Source organism: Gymnoscopelus braueri (assembly GCF_963280865.1).
Source record: "Gymnoscopelus braueri genome assembly, chromosome: 12".
Taxonomy (NCBI): Eukaryota; Metazoa; Chordata; class Actinopteri; order Myctophiformes; family Myctophidae; genus Gymnoscopelus; species Gymnoscopelus braueri.
Window position 1 is genome coordinate 34,781,453 of NC_137614.1, and position 17,353 is coordinate 34,798,805.

Here is a 17,353-nt window from a genome sequence, read left to right on the forward strand (position 1 = left end):
TAGAGCAGATACGGAAACGGTCCCTGTGAGTGCATGAATGTGGGTGCGTAAATAAGCGGATTACAGTAGGCGGGCTTTAGACCTGATAGCGCACTGATCAGTAAAAGGGAATCAGGCTCGCCTGGCGGTGACGCGGTTAACCTCATAAACGTCTGCCGACGACGTCATGACGCTCTTTCTCGGCAACAGTTACGCACGACGTGAATCGGTTCAAAGAGGAAGGAAGATGGCGGACAACAAAGGCGAGGAGGGTATGGATACCTCCAGCAATTCGGAGACAGTCCCGTTGGCTCAAGCCAACGGGGACTCCGACACGTCGAAAGATGACAACGCAGTAATAATCATCGAGACGAACCCAACCACGGCCGGCGGCGAGGAGACTGAGCCCCCGGAGAATGTTGTTGTTCCTCCCCAGGCACAGGCACCTCCGACACCCGCCGCCACCACCACCAGCGGAGGAGGAGGAGGAGGAGGAGGAGGAGGAGGGGACGCTAACGGCGCCGAAGCTAACGGCAACAACAGCTTGAACAGCAGCAGCAACAGCACTGCTAGCCCGCTGCCGACGGGGGAGAACAGCACCGCGGAGCCTGCCCCGGTGACCACCCCGTCCCCGGCCCCGGTGACCACCCCGTCCCCGGCCTCAGTGACCACCCCGTCCCCGGCCTCAGTGACCACCCCGTCCCCGGCCTCAGTGACCACCCCGTCCCCGGCTCCCCCTGTCGCTGCTGGGGGGGACGCGGCTAATACTTCTTCTGGAAGCAGCGGACTCACCACGGAAATGTCTCCCCCTCCTCCCGCGGCGGCGGTTGCGGCTCCAGCGGGGGGCACCACGCCAGCAGCGGCAGCCTCCGCCGCCTCTACCACCACCACTACCACCCCCACCCCGCCAGCCCCCCTCAATTTATTGGATACGTGCGCTGTGTGTCAACAAAACCTCCAGAGCCGTGATTGCGAACCCAAACTGTTGCCCTGCCTGCACTCGTTTTGCCTGAAATGCATCCCGCAGCCCGACCGACAGATCAGCGTCCAGGTGGCAGGGCCACACCCCGGCCAGACAGACACACATATAGGTGAGTTAGTCGGTCCGCATGTATTAATATTCATCAATTTATTGAACTGAAGAGGGTGGGAAAATAAACTGTCCCATTTTGTTTGGCTCTCACTCAGAGTTACAAATGGATATAGCGCCAAACTTTGGTCCAGGTGTGTCAGCGAGCAAGGCATTTCATAGATCAGTGGTTCTCAAACTTTTACATTTCAAGGTCTCCCCTTAACTCTGACAGTATACAAATGGAACCAAATGGACCCGTTTGTAAACTGTCAGTACAGACTTGTAAGGGTCCATTTAGACCCCCCTAAAAAGGAACCATGAGAGAGTCCCTGGACTCCACTATTTGAGAACCACTGTCGTAATTTCTTATGACGACCTCCAATATTACACCACCTGTGGTCCGTTGCACTACTGAGCACGAATGCATCCCTATTCTCTACTCGTAATGTAGGGACCACACCTCCACAAACTGTTGCTGTAAATAATTGAGACCTATACTTATCCGTTTAGCTTTGTTATAAAGTGTAGGTTACCATTATGAGTAGTTTACTTTAGCCCCCCAAGCCTGGCTACACGTTTTTGTACCTCCTATTTACAACTACTACCTGGCCAATTGCTTCGGTTGTTATTAATCCACTCCATTTTAAAAGGTGTCTTTCACAATGCCAGTGTAAAATGTAGATGACTACAGCATATAGGTATTTGCATATTAACATTATATTTATGTATTTTCATCATTACCTGAGTTATCAACATTATAGATGTCTAACAACATCATGTGTAGATGATTGGCATCTAGCTCTGTGTTGAGTTGTGATCATCACTTAACCAAGTTTACGCTATTATTTACAACTAAATGTTGATGTAAACTTCATAAATAATTCTCTGACCTGAGCTATAATATTGAAGTTGACATACTAATGCTGTTAATGTCTTATTACTTGGATATGGCATGTTGATGACTTGTTATGTAACACTTATATTATGTCTTTGATGTGTGCACTCATTAATGCACTACTATAAAGATTATACTGTATATGTGCACTATTTCTAAGAAGTACCGACTCAAAATTGCTATACTTAGGTCCCGGTTAATACCTACCTTAGTAACTTTATGTCTTTAAGTACTAATTAGATGACTATGTAGGCACTCAATGTATAGGCTCGATGTATAGGCCTACTGATTGTGCTTCATAATCATAAGCTGTGTTTTTATGGACCTTTTATGTATCCACTATATCTTATCTTGGCCACTATTAAATGTCATAGTTGTCAACCAGACTCAATATAAGCTTAGATATGAACATGACATTTAGACATCGATTTAACATTTATATATCAGTATAACTTTTAGATATAAGATTAGATTATTACATATGATTATATACCAGCGGTTCTCAAAGTGAGTCCGGGGTCGCCGTCCCCAGCCAAATGTTATTGTTAATTAACCCTACATACACGGGATATTTGAAAACGGCTGTAGATCGGCTATTTTCTAAAAGCCTTGGAACATTTTTGACAACATTTTGAATATTTCTGAAACATTTTAACAACACAAATCTTGTATGGGGGTCCCGGGCACACAATATTTTCAGATGGGTGTCTGTGGCCAAATCTATATTCATTTGGGGGTCCTTGATATAAAAAAGTTTGAGAACCAATGTTGTATCAGATATACTTTGTATTAATATAGATGGACTAGCGCAGTACCCGTCGTCAGAGTACTTGAATGCCAGTCTTAAGTCTACAACGTCAGTACTATGACAGCACAAGAGACAGATACAGTAACGTATAGATTTGTGGAAGATGGATAAGATAAACCTTTGTTTAGGGTAAAGATGGATAAGATAAACCTTTGATTAGGGTAAATTCAGGTGTCATGATGGCAGCAACAGAAGTGAGAATGAAATAAGTGCAACTATTCAGGTGATATCTACAACCAAATTTCTTACCAGCAGTTTTGTCCATTACTGTCCATCTTTTCATTACTCACTAGTCCTTAGTTCAGCTTAAAGCTTTTGCAAAGCGACGTAATAACTACTACTACTTGACTACTCAATAAAGGATGTGTGTGTCACTGACACTGTTCATGTCCAATGACACAATACACTACTATCATCAACACAAGGTCATGATTACTGTTACTATTAGCTCTACAACCCAGTATCTGACTGACATGGTGTTATTTTGTCGACAGATGTCAAGTTTGGCTTTGAACCCTCACCTCAAATATATACAGTGTTGTTGTGGACCTGCCACTGTAATTGGAACACATGACCATGTAGGCTAATTGTCTCAGTATGTGTGGCAGGGCCCACTACCTTAATTATTGTTTAGTGCCACAGCAACTTCTATATTAAACCTGAGGCCCAATTATGGACTCGGTGTTTGTCGCCATTTATCTTAAATTAACATATTAGTGTAAACTGTGATTAACCAGAAAATATACATCCTTCCTTTGAAGTCTGGCCTGGACCCTGGCTGGGACATCATTATAATATGTCCTATTGTCTTACCAGAGTTTCTCTGTGAAATCACAGAATCTTGTTTTCCATAACGATGTGAAACACGTATTCATGTTGAAAAGAATACTTTGCAACCTTATCTCCATGTCTTTAGTGGTAGGAATAATGATCAGTACATGATGCCAAGTCTGTCAACGCTCTCTGTATGGCTGAGTCAGCCAATCAAAGCAACCCAGATTGTCTGTGTGCTGTCGTAGTCATGCAGAGTTGCAGACGTAAAAAACGACAGCCATACTCCCCTCTGTCTCTTGGGGTCACTAGGGGCAATGGCTCCCAGCGAGACCTGCTCCAGAAACAAGCCCTGACAGTAAGACAGCAAAGCTCCATGTTCAGAATGCGATGTAGAAATGACATTTTCTCACCTGCTATTCCATGTAATCAAAACGTAGCGACGTAGCTATGGACCAGAGCTAGGCGTCGCTCAACAACGTTAATGTCACAAATTGACTAAACATCCACAAATTTAACTGTGGAGAACTCCTCTAAATTTCACCCAAGACAATGGTAGTTTAGTGTTTATGCTACAACTGAGTTGACGGAGTGGACCACCCTGCTTGCCATCCACCATCAAATAACCTAAATGAATAAGTCTCCGTTTCATTGGAGACTTTCACATGATCTTAATCCTCTGTCTTGCACAAAATCTCCTTGGTATTGGCTTCGATTGAATTTAATGCCGTTGGAATTTATGGTCTAAATTCTATTTTAGTGTCCAGTAAAAAAATAAATAAAATAGTATCGCATACGCAAGTGTAGATTTTCCATTTCCTTTCAGATATCGGTTGATTGAAGGATCCTAATGTCGTCAGCGCTGCAAATGATTTTCAGACTATGGTTCAATCACAAGCTAGCCTGTTGCAGCCATACTCGGTGCAGAGTGGCACATTAACCAAAGCAGGATATTGCTTACTGACTCCTTCACTATCAAATACTGCAAAATAGGTTTGCTCATTGACTCAATAGATTATTACCAGACACAAGGGTTAAAACGGTTAGCTTGGCTACTCATTGATATTTTTAAAGAGGTCCCTGTGATCAGTCAAGTTAGATGTAAGGTGGTGGTCCATAATAAATAACCAAAAAAAAAACTGTTAATTGTCAGAGTGGTCAAGTTTCAGAACATAAGCGTCACTTGTATACTTTTTTCCCAGAGGAAAACTGAATTAAATGAGGAAATGGAAAAGGAAGTACTGCCCCGAGACTAAAGTCTTATGACACTGAACAGCTTAGCTGTCATCACTTTCTTCTGCTGCAAGTAGCCCATGAATCTAGTTTTAATAAAGGCTGACCTTTGAATGACCCCCATGCCATGGCATACACAACCTCTGTTATAATGCCCTTTTATATCCAGAAGGTCAGTTGACACTATTGATACTCCAGACACTGGTCCATGTGATGCCTCAGTGAGGCTACTGTTAACCTGCACATTACTAGATGATCCATGTGAGACAACAGCCACTTTTCAGTGGATGATGGATAGTGGATACACAGTTCAAAAGTATTTTTGGATTCCCATAATGTTGTAATTCTTTGTTCCTCATTGCAAAAAAAAAAAAGAGAAGAAAGTCCCGGCTCTATCTTGCTTGACCTATGATGAAATCCACTGCCAAGCATGTAAAACAAGGCTAACAGAATGATACTTCATTGTTTGGATTTATTCAGGCCATTCTCAGGCCTTTTTTGGCTTCATATTTATTCCCTTAATCAATGGGGGTTATATTGATGAATATGGAGAAACAAGTACCCACAATCCCATTGTTTAGAATGTGATTGTTGTTAAAAATACAGAAGTAGTCCTACTGTGTGTGTGTGTGTGTGCGTGCGTGCGTGCGTGTGCATGTGTGCACATGCACATGTGTGTACGTGAGGGTGTGCATGTTAACAGACCCCCCACATGTTTATATACAGATATGTCCAGTTCACTAACATCTGTGTGTGTGGGGGGGGGGGGCTCTATACAATCCGGCTCCAGCTGCTTTCACAACTGATCACTCACAGTTTTGTGCAGCTGGAGCTTACACAAACCGGCTGTGTGCTGCTCAAGCCAGTTTAGACTGGCTCAAACCGGATTACACTAGTTTCCACTGCAGCCAGCTGGTGAGGGGGAGTTAAGTTTGTGGGTTTATATGAGGTGCTGGGGGGAGGGGGTACTTATGCCTTTCAATTTAAAACATTTATGAGAAGTTTTATATTGCGCATAACATTATACTTAATAGTCACAAAGCATTGCAATGCCTTGAGCTGATTAGTCTTTGGGGGAGTAAGATTGAAACGTTAACTCAATTTTGCCAGCTAATTTAATTAACTATGCAAAATTACAGGATTTAGAGAAATGGCTCTTATTGTTTTGTAATTTGATTTAATATTTTAATAAAAATGTCTAGGACGATGTGATTGAATTTCCTCATGAGGAGCACTAAATTAATTAGGGGTGCCCCAGTTCCAGGAATTTTCAATAACATCAGGAATTACCCTTAAGGAAATTATGGAAATGAATTAAAGTTTGCTGAAAACCTTTCACTAATCCACTACCTATGAAGTTGACCCATTATTACTTTGGATTCATAATCATTGTATGAGTCTCACTGAAGTGAACAGGCAGGTAAAGATAATGACAGGCCTCTGAATAAGATTTTCAAATATCAAAATATTTCAGCATTTATAGTGGAAAGCCTGTTGACCTGTGTTCTGTTCCCTTTTCCCAGTGAATGTGATGCGCTGCTCAGTATGTCACCAGGATTACAAACAGAGTGACATAATCGACAACTACTTTGTCAAAGACACCTCAGAGGCTACCAACTCGTCGGCTGAAAAGGCAGCACAGGTACTTGTGACCACAATGTTTTCTAAAAATCCAATCTAGCCCTGATGCTCTGCCATGCTGGCAAGCGTAGGTGGACACTGGGCATTGTTGACACTGGGTTTACTTTGAGAACAAGCCAGCCATCCATGTGATGAGAGGTCCAGGCAACTGGTACGGAGAGATTTTTACATGCTCATTGCTCTCGTCTTCCCAAGGTATGTACCAGCTGCGAGGACAACGCTGGAACCATAGGCTTCTGCTTCGAGTGCGGCGAGTGGCTGTGTAAGACGTGTGTGGAGGCCCACCAGAGGGTAAAAATAACCAAGGACCACAAGATTCGCACAATGGGGGATGGCGACTCTGGTAAGCTGCCCCATGACACACGGGGTCACGTCTACTTTGTGAATGAATGAATGACCGGAGATCTGACGAAGCAGGTTGTGCATGAAGCACAGTAAGACTATCCCCTCACTATGTACAGTGGGTGCAATCCTACTGGAGATGCACTGCCGATAGGCTGTTGCCATGGTGACAGTGCTGCAGAGATTGCTTTAGATTATACACTTATTTCATGGCCTGGTCATAGTTTGTGGGGTGGGCATCCTTTCCTGGGGGTCTTTCTTTAAAGCCCCCCCTTTCCTGTTTTGTATTTCAGTCCTGTCATAATTCAGTCCTCAAACACCCTTGACATTTTGCTTTAGCGTTAGGGATGGACTTCAAATGATATAGCATTTTGCATATTGCGATTTGATCACAATAAACATATTCATAGTGATACGTTAAAAAAAAACAATTAAATTGTGAATTTCTGTGAAATTTGCAGACCAGAACAACAGTTTGTGAATGACAAAACCCTAATGTTTAGTTAACTACTAAATCTATTAGGTTTTGGCCTGAGAAAATCTTAATTTTTTGCATGAAAATAAACTAAACTGCTGTGTTTGAGAGTACAATAAAGAGCACCATAAAACACAGCAGAGCATTTCTAACCAGTGTGCAGACTTTATATTTTTCTTTTAAATTCTTGAATTTTCTCTGTCTGAGCATCTTGCATTACATTGTTGTCCTAGATCGGCATGAGGCACATTGGGGCTGAATGATGTAATATTTATGTAATAATACATATTGATTATCACCCGGGCATTCTGCGTTGCCTGAGGTTATGCAAACGAGGGCTGGCATATCATTCTGAGGACTGAAGCAGCCAGGCCTGAGGTTGGTTACCAGCGGGTGAATGCCCAGGTGATATTTTATCACACAAGCCTTGGGAACCAACAGTTACCGAGCCATATGGCCCATAGGTCAGGAGCCTGTCTCCTATTTCCTTTGCGTGAGGCAGCTTACAAGTATACCCCGTGGACATGATGCTAGTATGTCACAGGGACCCAATGCAACCCTTGATGCCGAATGCCAAGCAGGGAGGCAATGGGTACCATGTGTATTGTCTTTGGTATGACACAGCCATTGATTGAACCCCGACCTCCCAGTCTCAGGGCGGACACTCTAACCACAACACCACTGAGCTGGTGGGTTATCACATACCCACAGGCTTATTTAGTCACAAAGACAACAAGGAGTTAGCATTTGATAAACGCAGCAACCGTGGAGGCCATCTTTCACATGTTGAGGTCCGTCTGCACTGCAGTGAGGTGACCAACAGTGGCACTTAAGCTTGGTTTGGCAGCCGTTGCCATATCAGATATAGCATATCACCCTCTCTGTGGCATATCACCCTCTCTGTGCTTTCACTGCCCTCACCCATGGGATCATAAATAAAGGCTGGGTGTATGATGATACCAGATAGTATATCACCCATCCACAGTCAGGATCTTTATTGGGCACTTTCTATGTGACTCAGCTTGTCGTTTGTCTCAGCAGAAGCAGTGAGTGCACCGGGGCAGAGGCCTGTCTTCTGTCCTGTCCACAAACAGGAACCCCTGAAACTCTACTGTGAGACCTGCGACACGCTAACCTGCAGGGACTGCCAGCTGCTCGAACACAAAGAACATAGGTAACGGTAACCGTAATGAAGTTGATTTTGTTTAGCTGTCTTATGCAGTACTGAGAATGTATTATACTAGTGCAATGAATACCTGTTGTCAGCGGGTACGATGTCAGTGCAGGCCTATACTCGCGTGCATGTAATTCATGTCATATCATGTCATTCGCTTACAACGCTCGTCATTCACGGACGACCTCTGTAATATTTCTTTTACATTGACTTTGCATGTAATCGTGGTGGTGCATGGTGGCTGACCGACGTTCTCGTTTACTCACGCTAAACGAGAAGAACGTGATTGGTTGGATGGATTTCGAGATACGAGTCCTATAGATAAACAACATACTAATTCACAAATAAATTGACAAATGAGTTAGAGTAGCAACTATGCGGCTAACATCATTTGGACGTTTTATAATGTGACATTGTGTAGTAGCTCTGGGTACGCAAATCTTTTACATTTCAGAAGAAGAATTCTCCTGCCTGTCCACTTGTTGTCTCCTACTTTGTGTTGCCAATCATGACCTTCAGTATGCTTGTTGAAGCATGCAGGCTCAGGGTGTCCTTTATTAACATGGCCGTACTATAAGTTGGAAACAAACCTTTTTTTGTCCACCAGCCACAGTAGCTGCTGGATTATTTATCCAGCTATGTCATAGTGCCCTTCAATAGTTGGGTTATCTGACATCATGCCCGGTGAGAACTATTGCAGTCGTGTCATTCAACAGTGTAGGGGAAAAAATAACCACCATCTCCTTTTTATCTGTCTGTTTCCCTCTAGTTAATTTCCTATTTTTTATCTAAATGTATCAAGATTTGTCAAACTTTTCAAAATGTTTTGAAAATAGATCTACAAGCGCAGGCTTTATTTGAAGGTGTCGTTTTAGTAAATAAAGACATACTGTAAAACGTGGCAATACGTAATGTTTTGTCCATACAGTATATATATCACAACGCTTACTTAATTTAGTCCTCTAACAATTTTCCTCACTGCACTTCAGGTACCAGTTCTTGGAGGAGGCCTTTCAGAACCAGAAAGGCATCATCGAGACCCACATGACCAAGCTACAGGAGAAAAAGAGCTATGTGCACTACTCTGTCTCTCAGGTGCAAAGCAGGTACGAGACGTGAATTCTATACAAACTGGTTCAAGTCTTTCCTTGCTGGAGATCATATGGGAAAAAGTATGGAGTAGGAAGCTCCTCAAATGCAACAAAATATGTCTTTTCTATACACAGTTAAAACAGCACTTTAAAAGTGATATAAATAGATAATATTGAACCTTTGCAGATTATGCCAGTCCTGCCAAATAACACCACACTACTGGAAGCAGGTTGTGGGATTTTTAAGTACGCGACCCTCACACCTACGTCGCACCGCCAATCCGACTGATTATGGAGATCTATGTATCTGTCAGTTGTTATGCAACATGGATGTAGCACGGACGTACGCCATTATGTTCGAAGCTGGTTTTAAAGATACCAAGGATTCGTCAGTGATGTCACTGACAAGAAAATACAGGATCTTTATAAGAGAATTGATAGTTTTTCAGTCATTTGCTACTGTATTGAAAAGAGGATAAGAGAAAACACAGTATTGTAAAAAGAATAATAATAATAATAAATTTAGAAGAATTGGTCATTTGTCTGGAAAATAATTATGGGTTTAAAAAATGGTGAACCTAGTATCGTGATTCGAATCGTGAGTTGAGTGAATCGTTACATGCCTACTTTTTAGTGAACAAAAAAAACGAATGCTCAGGTCAGGATTCCAATTTCATTCAACCAGGAGAGAGAACTCCTACCTGATACAGGATAAACAAGTGAAACTGGAAGTGATGAAGCAATAAATGAGCAGACAAAAATGGAACTGGAACACTATAACAATGTAGTTGATAAATGGTTGGATGAAATTGTTGTACCACTTGAAACGGTATTTTCTCTTTACTTGGAGCTGGAGAGACGGGGAAACCCCTGTTACTGAACAGGGGTTTCAATGATTACTACTAGAATATAGAGCTTTAACATTTGAACAAATAATATTATTTTTTTGTCGCATTCGCATTCCTAAGCCAATAATTTGATGACCGGCAGCGGTTCGGGTAGGAGACACAAAGAGTCTCCTTTGTGTCTCCTACCGGAACCGCTGCCTACCGGTCCGCTTGTCATCAAATTATTGGCTTAGGAATGCGACGGGAAAAAAATATCCATGAATTCAAGTGTCCATGGGGTGACTAATCGATAGAAAAAAAGTAATGTTTTGTGTGAACTATCCCTTTAAGCTCTGTTTAAGCTTTGTTTTTTTCTTCTGGCATCCTTTTATTTGCTTTTTTAATGTAAAGCACTTTAGGCTGCATTTTATGTATGAAAGGTGCTATACAAATGAAGTTATTGTTCTTCTGTCTAGGATAAAGGAGCTCAACGAGACGCACAGGAAGGTGGAACACGAGATCAAGATTGCCGTATTCACACTCATCAATGAGATAAACAAGAAGGGCAAGGCCTTGCTGCAGCAGTTGGAGGTAAGTGAACTGCAACCAGTGGTGGAAAGTAACTAAGTACATTTACTCAAGTACTCTACTTAAGTACAATGTGTGTTCTACTCTACTACATCTACTACACCTAGGTTGCACCGCTGATCCAACCGATATGCCTATATATGGAGATCTCTGTCTGTCAGTCCATGTCCCTTTTATGCCCATATATGGAGATCCCTGATGTCATCAGTTTATGCCCATATATGGGCATGCCCCCTTTTGCTGATCTACAAGCTCACAATATGTCTTGTCACGAGCCTGTAGATAAGCTACTAAGAAAATGTGAAATTTAGAAAAGCTTTTGTACTTTCAATTTGTCTATTTTGATGCCATTACTTTTTATTTTTTATTTTTTTTACCTTTACTCAAGTAAAATTTTTAAAATAGGCCTTGTACTGTATGTTTATATTGTGGTATTTGACTTACTTTTACTTTACTTAAGTAAAAAAATCTGAGTAATTCTTTCACCACTGACTGCAACAAGTCTGCTCGCCACAAGGACCTCATGAGATCCTAAGATGAAGCAGCAGTGGTCAGGCAGATTGTTCCTGTGTTGTACTGGGCTATCTGTGCATAATGGATTTTGTATTAATGTGGGAGAGTAAAACTGCCTGTAGACTTTGTAGCTGTAATGGTTGAAATATACTCGAGGATAATGTTTTGGTGATTGAATTTGAATTATACAACCGGTAGGTCAAATCACGTAATCTGATTGCTTGAAGGCTGTGGTATAATGACCATAATAGCATGGCTATAAAATGTAATGTCTTCCTACAGCACTATATCACTCGGCAGCTAAGGGAAAGTGTTAGGCTGCTAATGGTAGGTCAAGGTGAAATCCACACAAAATGTAACGTGAACATTGATATCCTTGGGAGTTTTGCTCCTGGGAAAAGTCCACCTTAAAAGAATGACATGCAGAACAGCAGAAAGATGAGATTGATGAACTGAGTTGTGCATAGTTTTGATGACTGATGTCAGGAGAAAGGTGTAGTTTTAAATCTTCAAACTGCATTAAAGTTGTGGTTTAAATATTTTTTTAAAGATTTCTATTCCATATCAAAAACGGCAATAGACAACAGGCAGAACTGAGCAAACTAAGGACATTTGAAACCTACGTAAACGTTGCATAGCAACCGCCTTGTCAAGGACTACATTCGGGGTCTAATAATGGCATGACTTCTATACTGCTATGATGACATCGGTCATCTATGCCGTCAGTAGTATGATGTCGGTAATCAACATGTTTGAGTTTCAGCCTAATCTGACCTCCACTGACTTCTAGTATGAAAGTAATCTTCTAAAAAGTAAAGGATATATGCGATATGTGAGAAAAGAAAATGTGGGCAGTGACTAATTGGCCTACTGGCAGCCTGCACAACACATTTGGTTGATTGGTCGACCGGTTTGAGAGATTAGCACCGGACACACACTCACCCATATGGCTCGACCCATATAATCCATATATCCCATTAAGAACAGTTTTTACGGTATTGCTCCTATGTAGCTCCTATGTAGTTTTCATGTTGCCATATTTGGTATCATTTATAAAGGCAATAAGTCAGTCCTGGCCATGGTATATTGTCATATCATATCTAACAGGGTTGTCGGCCCCTTAACACATTGGCTGCCAAAGACGCATATCTGCGTTCTATTTAATTTCTCGCCTGGCTGCCAAAGACGCAGATCTGCGTTCTATTTAAAAAAATAGATAGTTTTTTTCTTATTTTTAGACCCAAAGACCAAGGAGATATGATATATCAAAGATTTAAACTCCTATCCACTTCATTGTTAACTTAAAACTTAAAAAATCTGTATCTCGGCTCCTGAGAATTTTTTTTTTCAATGAAAAATCTCTGGCAGTCTACAGCAAAAAATCTGAAATAATTCTGGCAGGAAATGAGTTAAGTGTGATATAATGACAATATACCATGGCCTGGAGTGAGTTATATCTCAATTAAAACACAATGGAATTGGAACTCCATTAGAATGCATTGGAGAGTTCTCCGTTTTATCATGATGACTCACTGCTACAGTATGCCATGCCTGAGAGTAAAAACATTTTTTTGAGTAAACGTTAGTTCCACAGTTCAGTGCACGCCCGGTGGCACTCATTTTATGAAGAGACGACAAACTAACACAAGAATTTTAATTTATAACTCACAATTTCCTTTTCCCTGCCCTGTTTATGTAGCCTCTCTCAATTCAAAGGGAATTATTGGCATGAGACAACATACATTTACATTGCCAAAGCAAAAGTGGAACAAAACAATCGAAACCAAGCAATGTATGTACAATTAAATTGGAATAAAGAAATGTGTAAACAGAGCTGTTACATTGCTTGGAGGGACTTAGAGGGAAGATTATCTTGCGAAACTATAAAAATTGTGCATTTTCTGTCAGAAATTGTTAACATGGGAAATGTTAGCTTTGGATGAACTTTTGAAACAGTTGACAGCTGTTCAATGTTTTGCATTCACTTGGTATAAAGTCTTTACGACAAATAGCGGCAATTCATTCAAATGTAATTAAAGGTTGTTGCTCTGTTCATATGTACAGTATTTCTATGTACCATGGTAATTTGGTGTAAACAGTGCAAGGATACACACAATGGGCCCGATTTGTAAAAGAATTTACGCAACTTCCCATGTTAACTCATTCAGTGCCACTCGACGTCTAAGACGTCCGTTGTATCATAAGCCCTGTGCCACTGGACGTCTAAGACGCCAAAAAAAAATAATAATAATATATATATATTTTTTTTTTAAATGTTCAGAACCCAATATATCATGATTTGAAAATGTTCTGCTCCATTCACTTCTTGTTTAACTTCTTACTGAAAAAGACTGTATCTCGGCTCTTAAGCACTTTTTTTTTACAATGAATTTTGGCTCTGGTACTCAGAGCCAAACTGCCAGAAATAAATCAGGCACTGAATGAGTTAATAGTCTGATTCATTATCAGACTATAGCAGGAGGTCCGCTCTTTCTCATGGTGTATGACTCTGAGTTAACAGATATTATATAAATGTAGTCAAAGTGCTGTAAGTATATTGACAGTATTGACTTCTATACATGTACTGTAATGATAACAGGTATAGCTAGAAAAGTGCGTTCCTTGATGCACAGATCCCCGCTAGGCAAGGTTGTCGTTCAGAAATTCAGAAGCTAGAACACACGACAGCTGCGGGGAAAATAGTTTGTATGACAGACGGAGCAAATGTTTGTGTTTGTGGCAGTCCCTATGGGCAGAAGTGATTGATTAGTGGCATCTTTTGCAAAAGAGGCTCCGGCTCACGCAAACTTTGGAAGCCAATCGCAAGCAATATTCAAAAATATTCTACACAGTGTACAATATTTTTTAATATTGTACACTGTGTACAATATACATGTTTTAGGCTATGACCCCTGAAGCGGCCTGTTAAAGCGACACCATGAGGCAGTTATTTTGTAAGAAAATTAGCGTATCTGCTTTTTCTGGAAGGATCCTAAACCCCTCCTGGCTAACAGTGACTCCAGCAACTGAAAACATCCACTCTGATGGGGTTGATGATGCCTGCGGACTGCTTACTTTCTATAAATAGAAAACTCTAACGTGACACTTAACACTGTTAGACTCAAGTTTAGGAAGTTGCACAACATTGGGCAAGACAAACCAAAAAGGTTTTTTTTAAACGTCAATTAGTACTTCTCTACTTAGTTACTTACAACTGCTCTTTATTTTATTCCTAATTCCAGTCTGATTTTGACTGATAATTTATAGCTGTAGTTAATGTTACTCATAAAGCATTTCCCGCTTTTCCTGAGTCATGACTGTCCGGATGAAGTCAGAAAGGTGTCTGTAGTAGTCGTGAATTAGGAATACAACAAACAGCAGTTGTAACAAAGTACATGTAGGCCTACAGAAATGGACATTTCAAGCTCTATAGTTGGTAGTTTATACAGAAAATGAACTAATGTTATAATAATTGTATTAGTCTGCTGGGGATCAGCTGCAGCTGCTAGCTCCTGTATTGCTGGCGCAGTCATTTTGACTTGGTGTACCAGTAGGAGATGTTTAATCATGTTAGACGTGCTACCACCTTTGCATGTTATCATAGTGTTGCATTTCATGCACTTGGTACGGCCTTTGCCCTGCTTTCTGAAGTACAACCACACTTTTCATTTCTTTCGTCTGTTAGCCATGCTCTCTTGACACTTTCTTTGTGTTTCACATACTGCTCCACTCTACGCTCACTCAACGCAGGTGACGTCACAACCTCAGTCACTTGCACACGAAACGGATGCAAAAGAAGGAAAAATACAGACTTTTAAAGAGTGACACAAAATCTGGCAATCGTTAGCAGGAACCGTTAACTCAAATGTATTTCAATGCGGTCGGTTCTTGCAACGTTGGAACTGGTTCCAATCCTCAGTGAAACTGGTTCGCAACCACGACAAGCGCACGGTACTGTTCATCACTATACTGCATGAACCCCCAGTTCCATGGCACCTCAAACTTTCCACTGAACAGTCAGTTTTCCACGACAAATTCGGCGTTCACAGATTTCTGGGGGTGCCTGCTCAGTGAGTGGTTGTACAACAGAACAACAGATGGCAGATTTATATTTCCATGCGACTAAATGGGAACATGTTTGCATAATAGGCGAGCTAGTTTGTCCTTAGGTCATCAGTCCAGTTAGCCAAAATCAAAACCTTGCCTCTGTGTGCTTTTCTATTACAGAGTGTGACCAAAGAGCGCAGCGTGAGGCTGGTGACCCAGCACAAGGACACCGCCCATTTGGCCCACCAGATCAACCATGTCCTCAACTTCTGCCAATGGGCCATCACCGCCGGTAGTAGCACGGCACTGCTCTACAGCAAGAGACTGGTATGCATCACCTTTTAAAAATTTATTTTCTTTATTGATTTTTAGAAGCATCTTAACATACAAACAAAAGCGACAGAAAAATTAAGGAATGGGGAAAACCCACTATGCAGGTCAATTATAAAAAGTCACAATCCATCAGCACCATCTATAGTTTGTTCCATGTAATGTATAAGTACAACATAGCCAACCATACAAGCCATGACACACTAATACCACACATACGGCACAAAGAGGGCAGAACACCTGCAGACGAAAACACTTGAATACCTAAAGAAGGCATAGACAGCACTCCAATAATGCTACAGAATGCGAAACCACATTCACCATTCCCACCACAGCCACACTCGGGAGTCAGTCTACACAGAGGATGGTTTCCAATTAAAAGGGCATTGACCTTTCAGAAGGAGCCAGGAGAGTTCAAAGGGGGGCTGGTCTAGGGCTAAGCCCTAGTCATTCAACTGTTTGAGATATTAATGTCTGATTTATAATTGCGACGCGTTGTTAGCTTCCGGTGCACGACATGGCGCACAACCAAGTATAAATCGCCCCTGATCAGTCTCTTGCACAATCCCAGGTGCTCCGTGTGCATGCAAAGCATGTGGGTCTTCACGCTTAAGCTCAAACAAGGGACCCATCTTGATTCTGGATTAAACTTTTGATTAGAACCAGCAGTTGAGCGTGCATAATCAGTCCCATGTGCGAGTGCTGGACACTCACTGTTCTATAAGTGCCAAGATGGAGGAAATGCTGTTAACAAATAGCTGCTATTATTATTATTATTGTTGTTGTTATTGTTGTCAGGCAGAAACCTTGTATCTACCTATTTCATCTTATGTTTTGTCACAAGTTAATACCTTATGTTTTGTCGTATGATGACAGTGTTGCGCAAAATTAGCAAAGGTTGACGATATACAAGCTCACAATGCGTCGCTATGCAATCACAACACCATGTGACAAGTTTTAAATGTTTGCTTATAATGACATGCCCAAAATCAGGGTGCCAGGTTGAGTGGTTAAGCCGGATGTCTGTGGATATTATAAATATTGAACCAATGAATTGTCAATTAACAAGCTTGTGACTAAATAACAACTACAGTGGATCCATTGGAACACAGGTTATTTTTTCCTGAAAAGTAATGCCCGACTGTGACGATATATTGCCAGGTCTCATATGTGCGTTTATTGGTGTGGTGGGCGCCAGAGGCCATTGTTCATGCATGATTGTGACTGATGTGTTGCTGCCATATCATTGGGATTTGTAAACTCTGTGTGTGCATGTAGATCCTGTTCCAGCTCCGGCATGTTCTGAAGGCCAGGATGGAGCCGGCTCCTCAGGCCAATGGAGCCGTACGCTTCTTTTGCGATCCCACCTTTTGGGCCAAGAATGTGGTGAATTTAGGTGAGAGGTGCTCATTATTACTCAACACGAAAATATTTCCATATGTTTTATGAATCACACTCAAATTAACCAGAATTTCAGGCTCTAATTTGAATATAATGAATGATTTAATACAATATTTTCTATTCTTTTATTTATGAGACTATTCATCCTACTCACAGGTTTAAATCA

General features: G+C 41.4%; 1 protein-coding gene across 7 annotated transcripts in view; it reads left to right on the forward strand.

The window, feature by feature from the left end:
* Positions 1-226: 226 nt before the first annotated feature.
* trim33 (tripartite motif containing 33) overlaps positions 227-17,353 on the forward strand; it is a gene marked incomplete at its 5' end in the record, with an annotated part of 37,292 nt that continues 20,165 nt past the window's right edge. For 3 of the 7 annotated variants that reach the window (XM_080444803.1, XM_080444800.1, XM_080444804.1), the window contains 8 exons: positions 227-1,070; positions 6,282-6,400; positions 6,595-6,742; positions 8,255-8,390; positions 9,380-9,496; positions 10,785-10,899; positions 15,637-15,783; positions 17,065-17,181. In XM_080444803.1, the coding sequence (XP_080300929.1) occupies positions 227-1,070; positions 6,282-6,400; positions 6,595-6,742; positions 8,255-8,390; positions 9,380-9,496; positions 10,785-10,899; positions 15,637-15,783; positions 17,065-17,181 (1,743 nt within the window). Of the gene's footprint in view, positions 1,071-6,281; positions 6,401-6,594; positions 6,743-8,254; positions 8,391-9,379; positions 9,497-10,784; positions 10,900-15,636; positions 15,784-17,064; positions 17,183-17,353 lie in introns of all 7 variants that reach the window. The other 4 variants (XM_080444799.1, XM_080444801.1, XM_080444802.1 and 1 more) reach the window with 2 other exon arrangements.